The following is a 25,536-nucleotide window of genomic DNA, read 5'->3' as shown; positions in this document are numbered from 1 at the left end:
TAGACTCTTTCCCCAACTTGTATATCCATCTCAAGTCACGTGGTTCCCAGAGTTTCCCCATATTTTCAAGTATAAGTTCTCGGGCCCTGCGACTGACTTTAGATTCTAACTTGTTAGGCAGGCAAATGCGTTAGCGCCATGCCGTGTTAATTCGGACGGTGTTATAAGATGCAAATGGCGGCGCGGTACCATACATTTGTTAAAATAACATAGAAACCCTGTCTGAAAATCACTTCGTTACAGTACAATTTGAATAAATCGCATATTACTGAGACATATGTACTTCTTTCTAGCAGTAGCAAGAGATAAGCTAAGAAGTTTTTAAAAGGAGTTGAAAAAAAAATTGAGTAAATTTTCACTCAAAATCAACACTTTTCTATTAAAACGAGTCGACATCCAATTAAATAATAACACTATACTTCAAGTAATGTTGACAATTTGTTAGCGAAATAAATCTTATAACACTGAATAACTTTTGAGTTAGCTTGCTAAGCTGTGTGTGTTACCTAATAGTAATTAAAATCAATTCTTGATGACAAATAAGTAAACATATTTCTTGTATATAGTAGAGTCCAAACTACGTGTCTTTATCTGTTTGTCCACAATTTTGTGTTCCGCTTACTCAGAAAAACGTAATATTAACAACAAATGGAGTAATTTTTACACTGCATATTCTCATTTTTACATATTTTAGTTCTTCTAACTAAAAATTGTGTTAACAAGGTCATTTCTTTGTAAAAATCTTAAGTTCACATAAAGTTCAAAACCAAAACAATCCCACTTATAAATTTTGAAGTTGCACTATTTATTTTTTACTGTGTAAACCATAGTTAAAATTAACAACAACAGTGGGACCACCCATTGGACATTGGATTGAATATTTCAGAATATTGGTCTGGTAGATATTACCTACTTAACAAAAAAAGTGCAAACATCTCGAGAAGGAATGGTATATCTCTTACAATTAGTCATAATAATAATAATGCTTTATTGCCCAACAGTCAAGACCAATAATAGGACAATTACATATAGGTAAAGTAATAATGACTAATAAATAGAAAAAAAAAACAAATAAAGGAAATAACTTATATAACTAACTAACAGAAATCTTCATCTACAGTACCTGAAACGATTAATAAAATAGATTTTAAGCTGGTATGATTTATATCACAGAGATGCAACACCATATTAAATAAGTTGCACATATTGTATATAGGTGACTTAAATAAAAGATTAGTTCTTCTTCGCAAACAATAAAAAGTATCGGTATTTCTAGAATTATGCCTAGGAACATGAAAATTAATTTTACTCAGAAGCTCAGGACAATCAATTTGACCATTTAATAACTTGTAGAGGAAAGTGACTCAGTTTAATTTTCTCCTCAAATCTAAACTTTGAAATCCAAATTTATCAATCAGTTGCCTATACGGTGTATCTCTTTCAGGATAAGCATTATCTATCTTAAAACATAAATATTTGTGAAATTTTCTTTGCGGTTTTTCAAGTAACTCTCTATGGCATAAATAGAATGGATTCCAAACAGTAGAGCAGTATTCTAGTTTATTTCTAACGTACAAAAAATACAAAATAATGAGCGCCGCGATATTAGTAAACGATTTAGAGTTGCGAAGTATAAAAGCGTAAGCCTTCATTGCATCATCGACCTTGGACACGATATGACATGAAAAAGATAATTCCTGATCGAAGATCACTCCCAAGTCTTTATAATTACTCAAACGATACGATCAATTTCGATGTTATTAATTAAGTAACTATAACAATAAGGTTATTTCTTCCTTGTAAAGCTAATAATATTGCATTTCTTAGCATTTAGATATAAATCATTCAAATTACACCAGGCAATTTTGGCTATCTCTCCTTGAAGAACAACACAGTCATTTAAGGAGGTAATGTTTGAAACAATTTTTACATCATCAGCATACATTAGTTTCCGACAGTTCCCGGTATAGTTGTAAGGTCATTAACAAATAACAGAAATAACAGTGGGCCCAAATTTGAACCTTGAAGTACTCCCGACTTCGCCAAATACTTGACAAAACCGTAACCATTATAAAAAACATATTGTTGTCTTTCGGATAAATACGACTGTAACAGTAAGACTGAATCAGAATCGAAACTAAAGTTGTAAAGAGAATATTATGATTAATTCTGTCAAATGCCTTTGCAAAGTCGTTATATATAACATCGAACTGAACTCCACTGTCCACCGCTTCCAATGCATACTGGGAAAGAACAGCCAGGTTGCTGGTTGTTGATCTCATTTTCATGACATATTTGTCATGAGGAAGACATTCATTATTTAAATATTCTTGGCCAGCTCGAGAACTATGAGGCGAAGTCTCATCATATAAAGACCACATACGCGGCTTGGCATCATAAAGAGTCCTAATAAGAAATGATTTACAGTGATAACCCAAACATTAATGGAAGATATTGAAAATTAGTAAGACGCGCCGTAGGTCAAAAGACCACTGGTCTAGCTGCCAGTTATTATTATTATTTAGCCAAATATCATAATAAATTACTCCGTATTACACAGAAGATTAAAGATTTTTTTTATATCTAAGTTGCACGCGGTGGAGGAAAGTGTATGTTGATGTACCGGTAGCAATGTCAGTACAGTAGTCAACGATTTTTACACTTGTGAAAAAACAGTTGTTTGCAGAAAGTGTAGACAGTTGCATCTTAAAGTCGATTGCGTTTTGGCGTTAGTTTATCGTGTTACTACAATTTGTTATCGGATTGTACGGCATGTATTGTAAGAAGTTGTATCTATTTCACGTGCAGAATCCATACTCTTCTACAACAAGAGCATTCTTCATATGCAGATTTTTACACCTAGTTACTAGCAAAATATCAACAAAACTTTTCTGCTACAATTTTATTTTCAGAAGGAATTTTTAATCTCATTATCCATAGTGAAATACAGTATAAATCCAGAAATATTAAATGATCTAGGGAGAGAAAGACTTCCTTTACTTCTAATTCAAAACATTAATTAATTAGTTTTGTAAAGGTACTTTAATTAATTGTTATATTTATATATTTAATAAGAAAAAATAAATACGGATGGGCAGTGGTTTTCCTCTGAGACATTCCTTAGTACAACTGCAACTGGTCGCATACAAACGATTTGCCGTTTCTTGCTGTCGGCATCTTCAGTGGTGACTGCGCAAATGCTTCGCTCCGACTGACCCCACCTGCCACGTTGTCACCGGCCTCGATGGGCACGCACCTAGGTCTGTGAAATACAGTGGCAGGAGTGGGGTAGGGGATTCCATTTGCTTTGTCGTTGACGTCCTGTGAAGTGGGGCAGAGGGCATGGACTCGAGTACCATCGCCAGAGATGGTCCTGTCCGTAGCGGCCTTAGATCCAATATGAACCGAACGGGACTAGGGGTTCTAATAGGGGGGTCCGCTCCTACAGAGTCTAGCCCGAGAACAGCAGGGGAAGATCAAAGTTTTCTGGGTTAGGTTAAGGGAGTCAAAGGTAATTCTGTAACCGACGACGGCTAGGTACACGGACCACGACATCATCCGAAAAACTATCCCACATTGAATAACTATATAGTTCTATTTTTTCCGCATGGTATAACTATCATTTTGTGAGAATTTTGGATAATTTTTAGAATTAAGTAAGATTAGTTTGTTATTTTCAAAAGTAAAGTAGCATTTCAAAAGCTAATAATGACAAAAATGTATCATCTGATGAAAATGAATGCTTTATTTATTATGTTTTTAAAGTTAAACATATTTCATATCTTCATATGTTTTTTTACAGAAATAACATTTCCTTAAAACAGAGTAATATAAGTATATTTGTTATTTTTAATAAGGGGATATGGGATACGGTTCTGGCTTGTTACCCTTAAGGAAACATATCTCATTACATATTAAAACTTTATGCTGACATAAAGGTCAAAGTTAGACAAGGCTTAGCTTGAACATCGTGATGAGGACATCTCTCATATATTAAGGAACAAACTACCATTAGTCATACATAAGTTACTGCATAGAGTAATTTCCGTAACAAGAATTTACTTTCAGTTCTGCCTGGCAGCGGATACCATGAACTATATTCCAAAATGCGGTAAGAGAACAGTGAAGTACAATTAATCTTATGCCACGGAGAAATCTGCATTGTCTATGTTGTAAAACATGCTTAATTAAATACATTTAGTGAAGATAATTAACCCTGCGTAGCGCCAGCCAGTTGCTTATTTAACATTATGACATCCTCGAGCACACATTGTATCAAACTATAAATCCGACCCGTGATGCTAATCTGTTTCACAAAAGCTCCCCTGTTATTATAGTTTCCAGGAATATTTGCGTACGCTGAATTGGATTTAAGCAGCGATTTGGAATATATAGATAACTAGAGACCAACTTAATCAGGGGGCAGCATAAATATATGACTATTATTAGTTTACCATAAACCTGATCTGCATGGATTCTAAATGAGAAAAAATAAATATATCATAGATTGAGTGCTGTTCTTTAGTCAAAATTTATACAAAAGTTCGGAGATTGGTGTTAATTCTCTTTATTAAGGTAAATATACCACCGTCTGTTGTCTTTTTTCAATATTATTAAAACCAAGATTCACATTTATATTCACAAAAAATTGGTTGCATCTTAGTCACCGCTTTTGTATCTTGGAATTAATTTTAACTGATTAGTGTTATTGTGGGATACTAACGATAATAAAAAAAATATTATACATATAAAAATGGCAAAATTTAAAAAATGTAATATTTATAATGCTGGAACGATTTNGGTTACAATCGAAAAATATTGAATATACAGAAACCATGCTAAAAGTACAATTATTAAAAATTGTCCAAAGAGAAAAAGGTCAATACATTAAGTATGTAGTGGATGAGATGGCCAAAGATCGAGGAATTCATGTACTCCGTTTACCGCCATACCACTGAGAATTAAACCCAATTGAGTTGGTTTGGGCACAAATAAAGAATGAAAATCGCACGAAAAAACACCATCTTTAAAATAAACGACGTGAAATTATTATTACAGGATGCTATTAATCATGTCACTGCTGAAACATGGTGTAAGTGTATTGGAGATGCACAGAAAGAGGAACAACGTATGTGGGATCTTGATACAACGGTAGAAGTGTTCATAGAACCAGTCATTATCCATTTGGGTGAAGATGATTCTGGTGATAGTGATAGCAACAGTGATATGTGAAAATTTTCCTATATAGTGATAGTAAAGTAAAAGTATGATAGTGAAGTGAATATTTGGCAGTGAAGTGAAAATTTGACAGTGATAATATTCGTGTGAGATAATTATTATAAAATATGTAAGTATTTAAATATATTAATAGTGAAGTGATTGCGTGGCAGTGAAGTGAAAGTGTGACAGTGATTATATTCGTGAGATAATTATTATAAAATATGTAAGTACCTACTTAAATAAATATATTAATACACGCCTATGGATTTTCGATCCCCGCACGCTTCATCCTCCTTATTAGTCCAAGAGCTAGCGATGAATCACTATCTATAATTTCGGCCGTCGAGTATAGGTTTGTGTAATACAGTGGCAGGAGTGGGGCAGGGGATTCCATTTGCTTTGCCATTGACGTCCTGTGAAGTGGGGTAGAGGGCATGGACTCGAGTACCATCGCCAGAGATGGTCCCGTCCGTAGCGGCCTTAGACCCAATATGATCCGAAATGAACAATAGGGCGGGACCAGGGGTGCTAATAGGGGGGTCCGCTCCTACAGAGTCTAGCCCGAGAACAGCAGGGGCAGATCAAAGTTTTCTGGGTTAGGTTAAGGGAGTCAAAGGTAATTCTGTAAACGACGACGGCTAGGTACACGGACCACGACATCATCCGAAAACTATCNTAGCGATGAGTCACTATAATTTCAACCGCGGAGTATAGAATATTCATTGTGCAGTGTACTGAAATAGAAATAATACACGTGGTAACAATGTATCATGTATATTTATTTAAAAAAAGAAAAATATAATAAAATACGGTTTGATTGCTTTCACTTCACACTTTACAAAATAATTTACTTATAAAAATTTATCACTTCATAATACCGGAAAATTATAGTTATGCCGATGCTGTTTCGCGAGTGTCAGCAAACGCAAAAAGTAATTTCTGCTTTGGGGGTTCACATAAAAAGTTAATACTGTCGATTCAGGAGAGACGTCTGGCATAATACCTGGAGACGATAATGGAGATATGCTGATATCGGAGTGATCAGACTGGAGAACGGGCAAGTTTAATATTCCAACAGTACTCCTTACATAATCGGCAACTCTAGCTCTTGAAGCTGGGTCCATTTCAATTGTGGTTTCGTCTTCTGATTTGATGTATACTAATGGCGGAGTTAATTTAAATTCTAACATAGTTGGATCCTTATTTTCTACCACTGTTAGTTCTGATAAGCTGATAATCCTTTGTGTGTTATCCTCATCGGTGTTAATTATAATTAGAGCATCAATGGTTAGTATTAGAGTTAATGCGTTATATTCAGAATGATTTGTTATGCTCGTCGCTTCTGTAATATGCAGCATTTGAGAATGAGCTAAAGAATTTATAAGTTTCCAAGTGAATTTTAGACCAGAGTTCACACCATACTGAATTTTATACACAGAAGGGTTGGATCTTTGTTTTGGTAGAGAATTCCAACCGGCACCTTGTAGCAAACCTAAAAGTTGAGTAACGAAACATTAAAATATATTATGTAATTTTTTAAAAGCTGAAAAATGAAAATGAAATGTTACCTTGTCCAGTCAGAGCCACAAGTTCTGCAGCGCCACTTAAAGGTTTGGTAACAACTCCTACTAGTCCTAAACCTACTCCGGCAGCTAAAGACCTAGGAGAAGCTCCTTCAGTCATCACCGATTGAAGAGGATGGTGAGCAATACCACCAACAGCACCTAATAAACTGATACCTAAACCCGTCAGACCCTAAAACAATTTATATAGATGGTAGACAATGAATATTCTGAAGATCTATACCAGAGTCCCAAAATTGTAGGCAGTCACCATCCTTGCGATGGGTAAGGCATGCGATTCCATGGGATACGTCCATGGATTTTAGAGAAATTATTGAATATAAAATAATAAGTAGATGTGTCGATTTTGGTTAAAACTAGATAATTTTTATCATATATTCAACAGGTAGGCAGGTACAGTAAGACCCCGCTTAACTTTGTTTCGTTTAGCGCGGTTTCGGTTTAGCGGTCTTTTATTTCAACCCGGGGATTCCCCGAAATTGCTCGAAGCACTATGAGGATTCTCCGAAATTGTGCGCAGCGCTAGGTTTCAAAATATGTACATAACCTATCCGAAACAGTGTAGTTGTGTTTCTTGTTTGGTGCGGTGCTGTACGGACGCATTTTTAATAATAATAATAACTGAAATTATGGACCAATTTGTTGAAAATGATCCAAATTTTGACAGGAGGTCAAAAGCAAGACGGGGTTTTATAGATGCTTTATCCACTTATCAACAACTTCTAACAGAACGCAAAAGGAAGACGCAAACTACATTAGATGCCTTCTTGACAAAAAGGCAGAAAATTGGAAACAGAATAGACTGAATGATCTGACTGACTTAGAATTTTATTTGCTTTTATAAGTAATATTCGTTTATATTGTTTTTATTTTTGTAAGAAATAAATGTTTGGTTTTATTTTTATTAAAAAAAAAACATAATTATTAAATTTAATACCTAACCAATTTTCTATCCATCTTCCCCTAACCCCATTATTTACATGTTAAGATAGCCTCCTTTAGCGCTGTTTCGCATTACGCTCTACTTTGATGGAACGTATTCTAGGCATTAAGCGGGGTCTTACTGTACTTTCTTTATTTATATTAAAATATGTATTCAGCAATTCTGTTTTTGTGGCAAAGAAGATGGGAAGTAGCCTCTGCGAGATGTCTACTTATGTAGTGTTTTAACAGTAAGGCAACAACTATATGAGTATTGAGGTTCCACATTCGCTGTTCTTCTTTTTATACGTATATCATACCCTTAAACCATATTTCCGCAGTTACCCGATTAATCGTCACCTAGAGAAGTATTTTTACATTTGCTAAAGTAAAAGTTGTTATTATTTCATTCTACATAAGGCTTCACATTTCTACTGCAACACTCGCATATCCATATTTAAAAACACACTTGAATAACTACAATGTTAATAAAAGGTTTTTCCCACTTACGCGCATATGACATGAAAGAACACGCCTAATATGTACACTAACAAATTGGAAATAGAAACTGTACACGCAAAGATAGGTGTTGGCAACAATGGAACATTTCAAGTATGTATATTACAATTTCCATGTAGAGAATACATAGAATCATTTTACTAGATTAAGAAATTGTATAAATTGTGATTTGTCTACTATTTTGGAACTCTGATTTAATATATATTTTTTAAATTCATTACTTCAAGTAGTTGTCACCTACCTGTAAGAATCCTTGGGCTAGCCCTTGCGGTCTCTGCTTCCTCTGCTCTTCCGTCCTTTTCAAGTGCTCCTCGTCCAAAGTGAGCCTGTCTAAGTTCCTGGCAACACTCGATGCAAGCTTTGTCACTGACTGTAAAGTTCCCGCAGTGACGTGCTTCATCAAAGATGCAGATCCTTGAGTGATACCTCTTAAAAACGCCATAGGGCCTATTAGAAGGCCTCTGTAAGGAAGGCTTACGAAGTCTCGTAAACCTGTTCCCATCGCTCTAGCTAGTCCTCCGGGGCTGCCAAGGAGTTCCAGAGAGCTCACCACCCAGCCTGCTCCAAAGATAGCCCCAGAAAGGTAGTGCATCGTCAAAGCATGACCTAACCTATTTATTGTTAATGAGAGAAGGTATGAGGTAAAAAGTGGCAATGTGTCATTTCAACTTACCTGTAAGGTGTTGTGAATAGTCGTCTCCTCTCGAATTTGCCAAATTGTAAGGGAGATTGGTCTAACGCTATGTAAACCTTTATGGAACTGTGGACGGACAACAATAGTGATACTGGAGCTATCGAAAAATTGCGTATCGTTAATGGCCTTGCTAGTATTGCACATTGAAATGAAATTAGTTCAGGAACGCATACCTAAAAAGAAAATGTTATTATAGTGAATAAAACTGATTGTGCTTAATACTCACTAGACCCGAACTTGTGTTAAATCTGTGAGTTTTACGTTCTGGCCATGTTACCAAGTTAGTTGGTACGAAAATTGTTAAGTAGTTCACTAGCTTGGTTATGTAAATATCTTCGACGTAGCATGATAACGGGTTCATAGTTATTTTAATATCTTTAATTCCTATAATAAAATTGACATTATAAATATACACCGAAGGTATACAGGGTGTTTACGAACCTGGAGATTTATTTTTAATGAGACGTAGATCTTTATAAAAATTTACCTTAATAAAAGTTTTTTAGATATGGAAAAAATATATATATTTTTAATTTGTTTGATATATTTAATTCTAGCTGAGAGATACTGCTTGCTGTTAACTGATATTATTTAGCCTAATATACAGGGTGTTCCAATTAAAAGATCCCACCTGGAAAATATCAAAATCAAAAAAACAAAAAAGCTTGAGATACGTCGATTTTCTTTTCAAGGGAGACACGTGATGGCGTAAGTTTTGGTGTCTTAGAAGCTACCCTTAGGCAGCGGTATAAAATACCCTTAAACTTTAAATGGCACACTATGTTGAGTGACACCTCATTTTAAAGCATTTTCAATTCTACTCATGACGAGATACGACTTTTTAAATTTTGGTTTGGATATGACAATAAAATCATCTTTGCTCCACTTCTGAATGAATATTTTGAAGCATTTCGGGCATTATCTGATGACATTTTTCAACAATTTGCCGACGAAGCTCAAGTGAGTTCGGTTGTGTTGCATAAATTTTCGAATTTAAGTGTCCCCATAGAAAAAAGTTCAAGGGCGCTAAATCTGGTGATCTGGAAGGCCACTCAATTGAACTTCTGCATCCTATACAGTGTTTTGGAAAGTTCTGATTAAATCACGCACTGCTACGGCATAATGTGTTGTCATTTTCCAATACTTCCACAATCATCGGGTAGATATTCGTTTCCAGTAGATTCAAATACATGTTTCCATCCAGATTGCCTGGTAGGAAGAAAGGCCCTATGAGGTGATATCTCAGTATGCCCGCCCAAACATTCAATTTCCTCGGATGCTGCGTGTGAGTTTCATGAAAAATGCGTGGATTTTCATCGCTCCAGTAGCGACCATCCGGTTGGAACGAAAAAACGTATTGAGTACAAAAAATTTGGATTCCTTCGAGCATGATCAGTCAGTTCTTCATAGAACTGCAAGCGGCAATCAGGATCGTTTTCATTAATTTCTTGTACCAAATTAATTTTGTACCGGTGATACTTATGAATTTTTAAGATTCGGCGGCAATTAGGTACAGAAATTCCTAAAGTGCTTGCTAGTTTTCTGAGACTTAAATTTTATTCCATTGTCATGTGACCCAGAACAGCTACCTGATTACCCTCATTACGTACGACCTATTCAAATTGATGCTTTTGCAACTGATCTAGTTTCCGAAAATGTATGCACCAAATCCAGCACGCATCGATGTGAAGTGTTTTTGTCACGATGACGATCATTAAAAATCTGTGCTGCCTGCCGTGAACAGTGATTATTCTTGTAGAAGAAAGTAATTATTTCCACTTTTTTAACAATTGTATAAACCATATTCACGAATTGGAATTCAATCGACTTTGTAATGATTTTAGGGGATATTGTCTCGACAAGACAAGACGAGACAATATTGTCTCGTTTAAAGTAAAATAAGTAAAAAAATTGAACTGATAGAAGTATGAAATTTTTGTATTGACAGATAAAGGAAAAATCAAAATAAATTTTTTTGTCGAGAAATTGTTGAAGAAAAGATAAGGCCCAAAATGCTTCGAAATGTTCATTTGGAAGTGGGGCAAAGATTTTATTTTTGTAAATTTTGAAGTAAAACTAATGGAGATATGGAGTTGTAAGGCTCTGCCTCTCCAGTCCGGTTTCACGCTGCATCGGTCAGCTACACGGAGAAAAAAATGTTATTTTTACTTAAAAAAAAAAATGGGTTAAAATTACTAACTTGACAACGTAATTATGAAAATAGTATTTTTTACAATATGATATAGTAACTTTTATTTCTTAAAGTAAAAATCTTCAAATTTTTAAACGCGTTTTTCTCACACTTAGCATTTTTAGAATCAGTGAACTCGGCTAAAACTCTACTGCACCAATCCTTTTGAAATTTTGCACATTCTTTCTTTACATAAATAATGAGGTAACGCTGTCGAGTTTTTTATTTTTTTTTAGTTTTAACGTATTTTAAAATAACAAAATTTGATTTTTTTAATGAAAAATCGGTATTTTGAATTCTAAGTGCTGTATAAAATTGAAAAGTCAATAATAAAAGAAAAACTTGGAAGGGTTCCCTGCAGAAACTTATCAACTAATCAAATCATTTCTGTTTTTTGATATTTATTAATAATTTCACAGAATATTCTTTAAATGTTATTTTATCATGTTGTAATTATAGAAATAAACATGTATTAACTGTGTCATAAAAAAAAATGATCGAAAATATGCTTTTTTGTATCGAATTTACTTTACCCCCCCTCTCTTAAGTGATGATTTTATTGTCAAATAAGTGATATGTGGTCGTGAGCAGAACTGAAAAAGCTTTAAAATGAGGTGTCACTCAACATAGCATGCCATTTAAAGTTTAAGGGTATTTTATACCGCTGCCTAAGGGGTGGTTTCCTAGACACCAAAACACCATCATCTGTCCCCCTTGAAAAGAAAATTGATGTACCGCAGGATTTTTTTTTAATTTCGATATTTTCCAGGTGGGAAGATTTAATTGGAACACACTGTATGAAGGAGAGTGCACTGAAACTGATTGTTTTATTTTAATACTATTGAATGTTAGGTCCGCTACATTGCATTTAGTGAAAAAAAGTATGTTAATGTACCTGTAAGAATATCTGTATAGTAGTTAAAGATTTATAAAACGGTTTGATGTAGGAATTTGTGAAAATATGACACATTGTTCCCTTTGTAGCAGTCTCGATATATTCATAGCGTTTACCTTTTTTTGTTAAGTAAAGTCAGTATTTATCTTTTTTTGCGTTAATATATCAAGATAGAGTTATCACTTAAAAAGTAATTTCCTAGTTTGTAAACACCCAATACAATCATACCTGTGATGTCCTTAGCTCTGGACCGGTCCCTCCACGTTTCTAGTACAATATCAACAATAAATAGTGCATCGTCAGCGTTTTCCATAAGATTTTCCATGGGAATATTGAGAGAAGAAAGCTTTTTCTTTGGTTTGTTATCCTGACCAATTAACACCACAGGGAAATCAAAAGATTCTTTGGAATACAGCTGATTGTCGAACTGTATATCAGACATAGATATTTTCACCTTCATATTCTGAAACGAGAAATATGAATTCCATTGAAGCATTGGTTAAAACTCTGCCTATTGTTTTCATCTTGAAATGTAAATTGCTACAGGAACTCGTATATTGTGAACTTTTCTCACCTCTGCTTGTGTGGCTGAAAGCACAAAGTCATCACAGACCATATTTGCCAATTCCCACTTTTCCGTCCCTTCTTTTTCCATATCGGACATCAAGATAACAGCGAAAGATTTCACATAAGTTTCAATTTTAATAGATCTCCACTTATCTTTCATCGGCAACGTATTCACGAGCAGTGTTTGGGGCACCGATGACATCGTAGAAGTCATGTTAGTTTCCGACCACCTCCTTACCGCTCTAGAAGGCAGGGCTAAGGAATTGACGTATAGCTGTTCGGTCACAGTGGGAAGTTTTTGGAAGGGAGATCTACTACTTCCTGCTAGGGAGGTATCGGATAAAGAATGGGACAAGTCGCCTAAATTATGCAACTCGTTAGAGGCACCTTTTGTTTCCTGAAAGAAAAATAAGTCTAACAAGGAGGCTTCCTTACTTACGAAATGTATCTCACTGTTTTCATTTTCGAAGATATCTCATTTTCATGCAAGGTTAGTCGCACTCTGATATCTCTGGCGCTTATCTCAACCTATATTAAAATAGATTTTGTTAAAAGAAATTGTTGAGAAGTAAAAACGCTAACTTACTTGGCTCACAGAATCGATTATTAAGAATGTCGTACAGGCACTATTTACTATCGTCAGTCTAATATCTCCATAGTAAGGAATTCTAACAAATTGCTCATTGTCGTTTATTATACTAATACTGGTCGACCACTGAAAATCGATTTCGTCACCTGAAAAGACACTTTCAATTATCACAACCATCCATCACATAAAAAACTTACTTTCGGGATCACACGCTAGTGCAAGCTTATCCGAGAAGTTATTCTGCGGCAACTCAGGGAACTTTTCTGACAAGAAGGGCATGGTATAATATACGCTTCCGAAACCAGGCACGTGGCACTGCCACTTAAAATGTTGCACCTCCATGGCCACTTTACTGTCTCCTAGAGACTGGGCGCAGAATAATGTTGCAGGAGTTTTATTTTCTATGAGCATCTGTGGCCTATTATCGTTGTGTATAGCTAAGAATATTTGTCCTCTATGCTCCTGGGAGGTCAAAACGAGAGGAACGGGATGCTCTTCGCTTGCAACGCAGAAAGATTTTCTCAGGAGAGGCTTGTCAACTCTTATGGGACAGGACCAGCCCAGTTCAGGTTTCACGCAGAACACCATATAAAGTGTGTATTCAGTGTTGCAGTCACAATCGATACCGTTTTTAATGATCTGCCATTGGATTATTGGTACACCAGAATTACTGAAAATTGGTAATACAATCGGTTTTTATTAAATAAATAAATCGGAGTAGACAATTTCTAGGTTTTCTCTATGGTAAATACCATACATCATTAGATATATAGGAGAAGAGGGTTTGGCTAATTATCGGCATTGCCCACAGTTTTACAAGTTAGGCTTTCCTTGGCTAGAGAGCAACGCAGTCAATACTGNATACATCATTAGATATATAGGAGAAGAGGGTTTGGCTAATTATCGGGATTGCCCACAGTTTTGCAAGTTAGGCTTTCCTTGGCTAGAGAGCAACGCAGTCAATACTGTCAGATCTAAGGCCGATTGCAAACACAGCCACGTGTGGTCGCCACTGGTGGCTGCTAGACGCTGCAGACTGTATTTTGTATATAGTTTAAATAGGTTCAGCGCAAACACACTGTTGGCAGTGGCTCGATCGAGCCACACGCTGTGGCAGAAGTCGTACCTCGCTGCTTGTAGCCGACGAGAGCCACTCTTCTTTCGGCGCAAACACAGTCCACAGCGTCCACAGTCTATCGCCACCGTGGTACATTTTCTGAAATTACGAGCACGGAAATGGTGAACAATACAGACGAAGATGTATTTATATCCGAAATTGAAAATCGTCCTGCTATTTGGGATATGCGGTCTGACCTATACTCCAACAGATCAGAAAAAAAATCATGAAAAGTGGCGGCCACTAGTTAAAAAATTAGCCGCACGTGGCGGCTATCTGTAGTGAATACTAGTAGTTGCTTCTAGCCACTTGTGGCGACCACACGTGGCTGTATTTGCGATCGGCCTAAGGTGCCTCAAAGAGTTAATTTATTGCTTAAAGTATTGTAATACCACAATAAGAGAAATAAATGTAATTAATACTAATAAATGCGTAATTTGTCAAATCTGAGAGCATCGAAAGAATGGGATCCTAATGGCCTTCAAATGTAATGTTGGTGGGTAAACATCAGCCTTTGACTTATCTGAGCATTTTATTGGTAGTCCAATCGAATTAGATTTGTACGTGCCAAAATTTAGTTCAGTAAACAAAGACACGTAAAAATTAGGAAAAATTCCGTAAAATTCAATGAACTACTTACCAAAGCTGAAACAGCTTTTTCCATTAAAAAAAAAACATTTTAGAAAAAAACGTTTTAGACAACAGTTTAATTTTTTATAACAAAAATTTGAGCCCAGCCCGATGTCAAATTATAAACAAATTTATTAATTATTGCAAAAAAATGGCTAAAAATCGCATTTATGTTTAAAACGAAAAAAATTTTTTTTATGAAACTCAGAATATGTTGTCCTTGGCAAGAAGAATAAGTGCGTTTTCATAAAATTGCAAAATATTTTATAGTTTTTGCAAAAATTTAGTTTTTTGAAGACATTTTTTTCAAATTGCAATAAATCATACATTAAAGCACTTACGTGATCCATTTTGGGCTTAAAATTTTCTCTAAGAGTTCAGGGTTCATAGTTCAAAAGTAATATAGAATTTCCTGACTTTTTCAGACTTATAAAAAAAAATCCAGGTCATTTGTTCATTTTTACTGACTAATTGGTGTTTATGCATTAGACTTTTTCTATACTCGATTCCATAATCTTTTTTTTTTTACCCAAAGAACCTCTTATAAAGGTTTCAAGACCATAAATAGTTTTCTCTTTTGAAGAACCCGGCTTTCACAAAATTTCCAGTTGCAAGCATCAAATTCCCTGACTTTCATGACATTTTTAAAATTCCCTGATTATTCTCGGTATTCCCGGTTTTCCAGGCTACTACGAAGCCTGGAATAGTACTGTCCTGTGTAAATTGTGCGCGTATTGCAAAATAATTGCAAATATGCAATCTACCGAAACTTTGGCTTCTTTTTTTGGGTCGTAAAATATAGATCTCTTTTTTATCATTGAAATTTAATCAGAATGGCATTATTGCCATTTGAAAGCTGATATTTTTTCACAAATTAAAAAAAATGTTCCGTGACCAACAGGTGGTGAGAAATTTTTTTTCAAAAAATTGCTACGACCTCATTTATTAATATTAAGGTCTGAAATTTACACAGGTTATAGTTGAATACTTTTTCTTCCAGACCGCTACGAACCCTGGAGTTGTACTTTCCGGTATAAATAGTGCGCGTATAGCAAAATAACTGGAAATGTGCAAAAAATCTACTAAAACCTTGACTTCTTTTTCGGGTAGAAAAATGTAAATCTTTTTTTATAGTGAAATTTAATCGGAATGGTATTATTGCCATTTGAAAGCTGACATTTTTTCACGAAATAAAAAATAGTCTGCAATGATTGACCCCCCTTTTTACAGTAAACTTAATTTTGTTGGACCCCGTAAAATGCTTGCTCCGCTCAACACGTTGATACGTATGGTGGAGGGAGAATGACTGTGATGCGACTGTTGTATTTGTCAATTCTGTAGTGTAAGAGTAGCTTTAGTGTTTTAAACTTAAAGTGTTAATTGCTGAATTGACAATATTTTAATGTAGGACACGGTTCAACTGTGAAAGGTAAAAGAGAGAATAAATTATACTAAGTCCAAGAAGGTTGTCTTATTAATTTTCTCCACATTCATTCAAGTAAAATAAAATTAAATGAAATAACTGGCAACTCGAATATTACAATTCTACGTAATGAACTCAGTTAGCCAGCAACCATTTTGAAAATGAAGTCCAAACATTCAGCTGGGGTAAAGTAGTTCATTCCATTATACGGAATTTTTCCTTACTGTTACGTGTCTTCGTTTACTGAATTAAATTTTGGCAAAAAAACGAGGTATTTTCGACAATTTGACTGGCCTATGGTGCCACTGTTTCATGTTGAGTGTCAAAATTGAAGTTTTCTTTTACAATTTTTTAAAAGTTTTGTGGTGATCTTTTTGAATTGTCATGTACTTGTGACTTTTATTAAACATCCGATGTACACGATGAACAAAAAAAATTGGATTTGACGTACTATATCTCCTTTAATTGGGTAATTATAATAAATAATAAACAATCTCTTGTGCTAAAATGATCAATCAAGGGTTTACTTAGTTAATAGCATACCTTTTGTGAAGGTGTGGGGCAACCGTGAAACTATATTGCTCGATATTTCTCGGGATTTCATACAATTTATCACCTTCGGGCACTGCAAAGCAAATAACCTGCATCTGCATGGTCATGTGATTGGAAACCACATGGGTGGACGACACCCTCAACAATCTTATTTCATTAGCGACGGAACTGCTCAAAGCCACTGTACAGATGTGAGTGTCACCTTTTATGGTCGTTTTTATAGACCCTTCCAATGGTATAGTTCCTGTGAACTTTGGCATATAAAAAGTCTGACTCCAATCGGATTTGGCCAATTGTAGTGGCCCAGAAAAGTACCAGGAACCACCGATGTATACGGCGAGATTGAAGTTTTCCTACAAAAAAATAAAATAACAATTATAGTCTTAAATTTTATTTAGAGAACAATTTTTCTACCTCTAGTTTTGGAGGTGCTACAATGCCATGATGCTGTAAACGACACAACTCGGTACTGCTAAACATTATAGCAATCGGAGTACCTAAAGTATTAACCATGAGGCACCACGGAATTAATTCCACCAGTAAAGAACATGAGTGTAAGCATGCGTTTTGGTAACGAACCTAAAAACACATAAATTATGATTGTATTATAATAAATAACCGCCATACCCTACTTGAACATGAGTCAACGGTTGATCTTCAACAACCCAATCGATATTATCCAACTCGTCCCCAAAATATGGCCACTTTGATTCACTAAATTTACTCAGAACACTCAATATCTCATCTATGTCTTGCTTTTCTGATTTCTTAAAGAATTTCTGATGGTTTACGAGGCTGTAATTGAGCGGAACATAGGGATTTGCCAAGGAATTCGATTTGCTGTAAAAAATTAGCAGTTAATAATGCCAACTACTTTCACAACAAAACCCTTACTCTAGTTTAAAAGTTAACTGGTGGGAATGGTCAATAGTACCAGGACAATAGAGCTGCTGTAGCTCTCCTTTGCCTTTCACTATGGCATCGAGTCTTACGTTAAGAGTAGGAGTTTCGATGTGCACCTGAGCATTCATCGGAAGATTTGATTTTACTGTGAACAGTGGCCAGAGCACGGCAAGTGTCCGTTTCACCCTCTGAATTTCCTGGATCACTATGCGGCACCATATGCTGAGAAATTGGCCCCTCTCTTGAAGAGGAACTGAGAAGGAATATATTTTAATAGACAGGGAGGGAAATTACAATGAAAAATAATTTTGTAAAAACACGACTGTTTTTGTATGACTTTGCGATATATTATTTTAAAGTCACTTTATTTTTTTGATGTCAATATGGACGTAGTGCTGAACATTAAAAAATTATTTAGTGTTTTTAAAAAATTAATATTTCTTGGATGATTTACCAAATTTTAATAAATATTGGTATGTGGATAGGCATACGTTACTAAATACAAATAAATAAAAAGTACTTGTTACCATTTTTTTAAAGCATTGTGTTTAGTTCGTGAGTTTTAGTGTAGATGAACTACATGATATCAATCCACCTGATGTATGACATTAACTTGGACAAAAGAAGAATAGACAAATATCACTTTATTTTATTACACATTCTAAAGAAAGCAATATTTATTCGAAGGTCCCAACAACTATATTTAAAATATGAAATGTAGGATATTTCCGTTTCCAGTTTCATGTATGGTTACATGGGTGTAATAAAATGTTCTACAGGGTGTATCTAAATAACATTGCCATTTTCGGCAAAATTCACTGGCGGTAAATAGCTTATCTTTTTAAAAATGCATTGCAATACAGTTACTTTTTTCTCATAAATCCTTAACTTTTTGAAAAAACTTAGTAAATGAATGGGGCTTTTTAAACATATTTTTTATCGAAAAAAATTATAAGAACAATGTCATAGAGGTTGATTATTTCAACTTTCAACCCCTTACAAAAATACTTCAGTGTTGAAAAAATTTCAAAAAGTAGTTTTTTTGACAGATCCTGTTCACCAAGTATGATTTCTTTAGCTTGATATACATGGAAGATAAAAAAGAAAAACAATTTGTTTTCGAAATTTTTGGAGGGGCGTAACTTTTCAGGGTTTTTTAAATTTATACCAAAGACTCCTATTAATTTTCATCAGAGAATCGCCCCTTTACATTTTTTCAGTGTTATTTAGATACACCCTGTATATATCCATGAAGGTGAAATAAAATTCTCTTCAGTCATGATTAATAAAAAATATCCTTGCCAAAAAAAAGTTTTGGAGAAACATACATTTTCAAAGAACACAGATACACAGATAACCTTAAAAAGTATATTAATTGAACTTGTGCACAAGCTCATATTTTAATTTGGGCCGCCAAATCAACTATAGTACGTAGAGTTACCAGACGTTCAGATTGATTCAGACATGTTTGGGTTTTTATTACGTCCGGGTGGGTCCGGGCGGATTTTTCACAAATGTCCGGATTTTAAAGTAGTTGCCTTTATAAACATCAAATAATGCAAAATACAAAATAATAAACTAGTTTTAAAAAATGTAGTTATTTAACTGTTTGAGTGGCAAGCAGCGATTTTGCGCTTCTTCTGTTTCGTTCGAAAAGTACCAGCGCTCTAGGCCGCGCGGCATCAGTGTGTCAATCGCTTGCCTAATCTGGCATGCGAGGCAGCAGTAGGCCTAGGCAGCAGATTTTGGGGAAAGAAATAGGCTGCTATTATTTTCTGTGAAAGGTTAAAAAGAAAGGTGTTAAAAAGTATGAGCTGTTCAGTTTTACGATTTTGTGCTTTTGCCAGAAAATTTAACTCTTTTAAATAAAATACAAAGCAGCGAAAAGTACCTGTAAAGTGATTCAGTTGTATAACACAGGTACAAAAAAAAAAATGTCAAGACCCAGAGCGTAGACCCGCTAACCCTCCGTTTTTGGAGCCACTGAAACCGAATATGATCATAAAAAAAAATTAACTAGCCATTTCCCCGTTACCACCCCCATACACCCCCTTCTGGGAGTACAAAGTCGAGTAGTGTGAGTATTCGTATGTTTTCTGGGCCACTAAGAACGAAGAAGACTACCAGGAATGAATAAGACCCCCTCGTTACCCCCTACGTCACTTTACCACCCCCATACACATACAATTGAAGTATCAATTTTCATACAAAAAGTCGAGTGGGTTGCCGAAAATGAATCCAACTCCCTCGTCAACCCTCAGCACCCTTTGCCACCCACATACACACCCTTATGAGGGTTGGAATGGCAATTTTCATACAAAGTCAAGTGGGGTATGATTTTGATACGAGTCCCCTCGTCTCTCATAGTTCAGGGTACTTCTTCAACCATAAGTCCCCTCGCCTTTCCGAAATTGGAGTACTTTTTCAACTGTAAATCTCCTCGCCTCTCACGAATCAGGGTGGTTTTTCAGCCATAAGTTCCCTCACCCCTCACGATTGTTCAACGTGTGAACCCTCTTATTTCTCATGAACTGGTAGGTTTTCACACGAACACCCCTTGGAAAGTTGAAAAAGTACTCCGATTTCGGAAAGGCGAGGGGTCTTACGGTTGAAAAAGACCCTGAACTATGAGAGACTAGGGGACTCGTCTCAAAAGTTACCCCGAATCACACCCCACTTGACTTTGTATGAAAAAGGGTGTTGAGGGTTGATGAGGGGGTTGGATTCATTTTCGGTAGTCTTTTTTGTTTTCAGCAGCCAGAAAACGTAGGCATACACAACCCTCTCAACTTTGTACGAAAATTGACACTTCAACCCCCATAAAGGGGTGTATGGGGTGGTGGTAAAATGACGCTATGGGGGTAAAGACGGGGTCTTATTCATTTTTGGTAGTCTTCTTCGTTCTTAGTGGCCCAGAAAACATAGGAATATACACCCTACTTGACTTTGTATGAGAATTGACATTTCAACTCCCAGAAGGGAGTGTATGGGGGTGGTAATGGGGAAAAGGCAAATTAAATTTTTTTGTATGGTTATATTCGGTTTCAGCGACCCCAAAAATGGAGGGGAAGGGGGGGGGGTCTACCCTCTGGGACTAGACATTTTTTTTGTGTGCCTGTGTAATAATCATTAATCAATAGATAATCTGAAAGTTGTTACTTTGCTAAAAAAATTATGGCAGGATTTTGCCCGGATTTTCTTAAAGTCCTGGGTGGACAAGCTTTCATCTGGTAACCCTAATAGTACGTAAATGCATATAATTCAGACCTTGTCTAACAAATTGTGCCATCTATTACATTTTCTTAAAAACACCATCTACACTAAATTACTTCTAAAATTACCTTTGACCAGCCACGGTTGGGACCCTGTTGCATGTTCCCGCAACGGTATATCGCCAGTCCAAGCCGATTCCAAACCATAAAACCTTAACCTCATGATATAAGTTTTCTTGTTGTTAGTGAAAATTGAAAGCGTGGAAGACTTCCCAGGAATGATGTACGTTGGACTATTTTTAAACTCTGCTTCTCTGTTACCATTGACAGCTTCCATAACCTTCAATTCGAAATGCTCCACCAACATATTGGTGACGGTAAGTTGCCCGGATATAGTGACCTGTTTCTGAGTGGCAGAAAGCGATTTGATGGAAACCAACATAACGAGATTCTTTTCAGAGTTAAACTTGATGGTTTGCATGCCGTCCTCGAAAATAACAAATGACTTTGACCAAATCCAATTGTTTTCTTCCAAAGCCACCTTGAGCATCAGCTTCCTCCTCTGAGACCTCCAAGTATACATATTGAAGTGGTTCGGTGGTAAGAGGATGTCTTCGTCCGTTCCGGTTTGTCCAAAACGGATGTTTATATTTGTATTGTTACAAATAATATATCGTGTCATTATTATGAAATCTTGTTCTCCCATTTCGTTAGTTTTGTAGGTTTGTTCCCACTGCTGGCTGCTCACCGCCAAAGTGTGCGCTATACTTGGATCAAATTTCACAACTATTGGCCTTGAAATAAATTTGCAGTGTAAGTTGTTTGCTAAGTTGATCTCTAACTTGGACATGAACGGTTCTATCAAGGGTTGTTCGGTTAGGAATGAGTAATCCAATACAGAACATTTCGTAACAGTGTTTAGCTCCATGGAGATGACTTCAAATTCCCAACTGGAGAAATACGCAGTTAAATTGTCCCAAGTTAAAGTCAGGAACTTTTGAGACTCGGGAAACTGGAGATCGGAGGTATAATTTTTTAGATAGTTAGGAAGTTTCCATTTCGAGTGTTTATTAAAGTGGCTGTACAACGAAACGTCTATTTTAGTCACATATAAGGCCGCCGTGATATTTGGGATGAGAGTTTTGTTGAAATACGAATCAATCCTCATGCAAGCAGCCAAAGCTCTGGGAGATATCAAGGTGCTGTCTGGCATATCCTCCTTATCGGCAACCATGGTTATCACAACTCGCCAAGTTGACGCAACGACAGGCTGAGGCGAGTTTTCTGGTAGAGTTAAGTGGCACACTTCGCTTTCCGATAGGTAAAACTGGGTGAATGGCAAGTAACAATTCCTGCACTCGGACCAATACTCCAAGTGGCACAGAACCAACAAATCCTCTTGAAAGCCGAGTGTCATCTTGTACGGCACCGGAAACACCCTTACTTTAGTCAAAGCCCTTGGTTGAGGGTAGCGCCAGGCCATAGCAGACAGACCCCTGTTCCAGAACATGACCTGATAAGGAAGAGGCAGTTCGTCTGCATTGTCAGAATTAGAGTCGATGAATTGAAAGGCGCCTGCTCTCAAATCGTCTTTATAGTGCTGATCCTTTTCCAAAGGTTTCGGTCTTAGGATTTCAAACGTTAAATCCTCATCAGTTTTTTCTTTTAAAGGTAGATTGGAAACAAACTCGGTGATGTCTTTCACGACGATCTCGACACACTTGATTTGTTCCGGACTGACATCCAACACGATACAATCGCTTTCAGCTGTGACTTGAATCTGAGGATTGCTGTCGAGGCTCTGCCAAGATTCCCAAAACAGGCAGAATTCAAACGATAACGTCCAAGGGTTTAAAAGGACTTTTTTAAACTCATCGTTTATTACCGACAATGTTATAGATTCCAATTTTAGAGTGCTGGTTAATTTTTCTGGACGACTTGACAACGTTAGATGACTTTTGAGTTTTTCTATTCCCAGATTGACTTCGTGTCCTGTGTCTGATCTAATTGAGAATATCATCTGGTTAAATCTAACATTGACAGAGTTCGTACCGCACAATAAATCTTTGATTTCTTGAAATTTGCTGTATGTATCTCCAATTTTTGTTCTTGTATATGATGGAATTTCAACTGGAGTTGCAGCTTTGGTGATATTTTTTGAAATAACCACAAGGTTTCTTTGGTTGCCTCTAAAAGTGTCCAGCACTTTATCTTTTACTGTTAACAGATAATTCCATTTAGAGGTAGAGCATAAAATCTTCGTTGGTTTGGATATGTCCATATCTAAAGTAGCATTTTTGCCTATTCCCTTGGAATATTTCATCGTGAAAAATGCAGGTAATATGCCAGTGTTAGGATGTGGAATTCCTGACCTTGTTTCTAGAAGGCTTATGGAGAAATCGTCTTCGGTAGGGACGTGCCCGATGGGCATATATTCTGGACCGTTCAATTTTAGGTTCAGGTCAAAACAAGAAATTTGCATTCTTCTTCCTATTTGCTGTTTCGACAAAAAAGCATTTGGTTGGTTAATATATACGTAAACTAACGGAATATATGTTTTTTCAGATTTATCGTCGACACTCTCTTCCTCTGCTTCATAACCTAAATCTTCATCTATCTTTATTTTAGGTTTTTTCTTCTTTCCTTTATGTCTAGAGGAAACCGTCCTGGTCATATCAGTCTCATAAAGAGCTAAAGCAATCTTGCCAGCAGTGAACAGGGCCTCTATCGGCACCGCAGAATAAGCTTGAGGTAAAGGATTAGGTGGTCTCGGAAAGACAGGTTGTTTCTCACTTTCTATAATGGTTTTAACTGTTGTGACGGTGCCTTGAACTTTCGACGAAAACACACTTTTCATATCAGACATGTCTATACCCGAATCACGCAAGATATCAATGTTTACTGAAGTTTCTATTTCCTCCTCTATTTTATATTGAATAGCATCGAGGGAGTACGGAAATTGAAGTTTTGGCCTCTTCATTAAGCCTTCGTCTGCAATCATTGGCTCTACTAATAACACAAATTCACTCAACAGAGCAGATAACAGTTTAATTTGCTGCAAGGATAAATTTACAAAGATATCTGTTACAAAATTAACCTCGAGAGAATGTCCGCATATTATCGTTGTGTCTTTGTAGACCATAGCAGGAGCTGCGATAATGGAAATGTCAAATTTCTCAGTAACATGCCACAAATTCAAAGTTGGCGCCATATTTGGTTGGCCTTGTTCTAGATTGTTCCATTCCAAAGCAGGATTTTCACTCAAGCCACGAAGATTAGACAAACCTCTAGAGGGTGTGAACACCAAATCTAAATCTTTCCAAATGCCCGTACAGATTATCATCCCATTTAAGTCTAGCTGGTACTGTCTGTCTTCTACCTCACTTCCTGTAGAAAAATGAACACGTAAGTACAATTATTATCAACAAAGAGAAATGGGATGACATTTTCAGAAGTGGGATTTTATGACCAACTAACCTGGAATATGTAAAATTCTGGCGTGAGCTGCTTGCTCGTAAATGTCAGGCCTTAGAGGAGTCCTACAAATTGGATTTACCGCTGTGGGACTCAAACAAATCTTCTGTACCTGAAATATAATGACATCGTGCAATGCGCCACTTCCTCCTAACTCAACAGACGGCATAACTATTCGAATATCCTGGCAATCCAAATATGCCAACGGCAAAGCTTGATTGTTTAAACTAGTGACAGTATTAGAAGTGACATTTTTTGGAGCATTATCTTCATCTAAAGGTATCTGAAGTAGAGGTACCAGTACTAGATAAAAACTTCTTAAAGTGTGAAGCGATATGACGAAATCTATTGGCTGAACATTTATGACAATTTCCGTTATATATCGAGACTGAGATAAAAGTTGCTGGTTAACGGTAACACTTTTCTTATCCTTGTTCCTTTTCTGCACAGCGCCCCATAATGTGTGGGTATGTCGACAGCTGGCTCTCGTTATAGTCAAACTTATGAAACCGTTATCCTCATGCCGTTGGCCTGTTGTGATGTCTTCCCGTAGTCTCATGACGATGCCTGCGAAAGGTCCGGGTTTCCACTTGGAATTGGGAGTCGTTCTGAAGAAACAAAATATACATTTTTTTGATGTTTTAAGATTGCTGTAGTATGATGCTTAAAGTAATAGTGTGACAAATCCAATTATCCATTACTACCTACATTACCACATCCTTACATAGCCTTTAATTGTAAAGACAAAAATTAGTTCAAATAGTAATTCAATAATTTTAAGTAGGCATCAATTTTTTAGAAGCAATAGTGAATAATTGACTCATAATTTAATTTTCGAACTTGACTTAAACTGTTGTCTTGTATTATCATTGTGGCGATAGTGTTTACATTAGTTTTCCAAGTGTCAAAAATGGCTTACTTGGTATAGCAGTACATATAGCAACTCGGGAGTTGATGGTATCTTTTTAATTTATGATGAATCAAGATAACATTTGTGTTATGGTGAAGTATTTATTTGTAAACGATAACGATAATAAATGTTTTAA

The 25,536-nt window shown here is 36.1% G+C and overlaps 1 protein-coding gene across 1 annotated transcript in view; it reads right to left on the bottom strand.

Moving 5' to 3' along the window:
- Window positions 1-5,978: 5,978 nt before the first annotated feature.
- LOC108912107 (vacuolar protein sorting-associated protein 13B) overlaps window positions 5,979-25,536 on the bottom strand; it is a 30,927-nt gene continuing 11,369 nt past the window's right edge. The window contains exons 17-32 of the mRNA XM_023455385.1: window positions 24,494-25,098; window positions 21,146-24,403; window positions 17,796-18,057; window positions 17,534-17,741; window positions 17,316-17,480; window positions 16,893-17,254; window positions 13,377-13,849; window positions 13,177-13,325; window positions 13,044-13,118; window positions 12,598-12,987; window positions 12,252-12,486; window positions 9,164-9,321; window positions 8,917-9,110; window positions 8,485-8,854; window positions 6,789-6,975; window positions 5,979-6,712 (exon numbers count right to left, since the gene is read on the bottom strand). Of these exons, the coding sequence (XP_023311153.1) occupies window positions 6,090-6,712; window positions 6,789-6,975; window positions 8,485-8,854; window positions 8,917-9,110; window positions 9,164-9,321; window positions 12,252-12,486; window positions 12,598-12,987; window positions 13,044-13,118; window positions 13,177-13,325; window positions 13,377-13,849; window positions 16,893-17,254; window positions 17,316-17,480; window positions 17,534-17,741; window positions 17,796-18,057; window positions 21,146-24,403; window positions 24,494-25,098 (7,714 nt within the window). The 3' untranslated portion in view covers window positions 5,979-6,089. The remainder of the gene's footprint in view (window positions 6,713-6,788; window positions 6,976-8,484; window positions 8,855-8,916; window positions 9,111-9,163; window positions 9,322-12,251; window positions 12,487-12,597; window positions 12,988-13,043; window positions 13,119-13,176; window positions 13,326-13,376; window positions 13,850-16,892; window positions 17,255-17,315; window positions 17,481-17,533; window positions 17,742-17,795; window positions 18,058-21,145; window positions 24,404-24,493; window positions 25,099-25,536) is intronic.

This window comes from Anoplophora glabripennis, unplaced genomic scaffold (genome assembly GCF_000390285.2).
Source record: "Anoplophora glabripennis isolate ALB-LARVAE unplaced genomic scaffold, Agla_2.0 scaffold641, whole genome shotgun sequence".
NCBI classification, from domain to species: Eukaryota; Metazoa; Arthropoda; class Insecta; order Coleoptera; family Cerambycidae; genus Anoplophora; species Anoplophora glabripennis.
The sequence above is the reverse complement of the archived record's forward strand: the minus strand, read 5'-3'. Positions and strand labels throughout refer to the sequence as shown.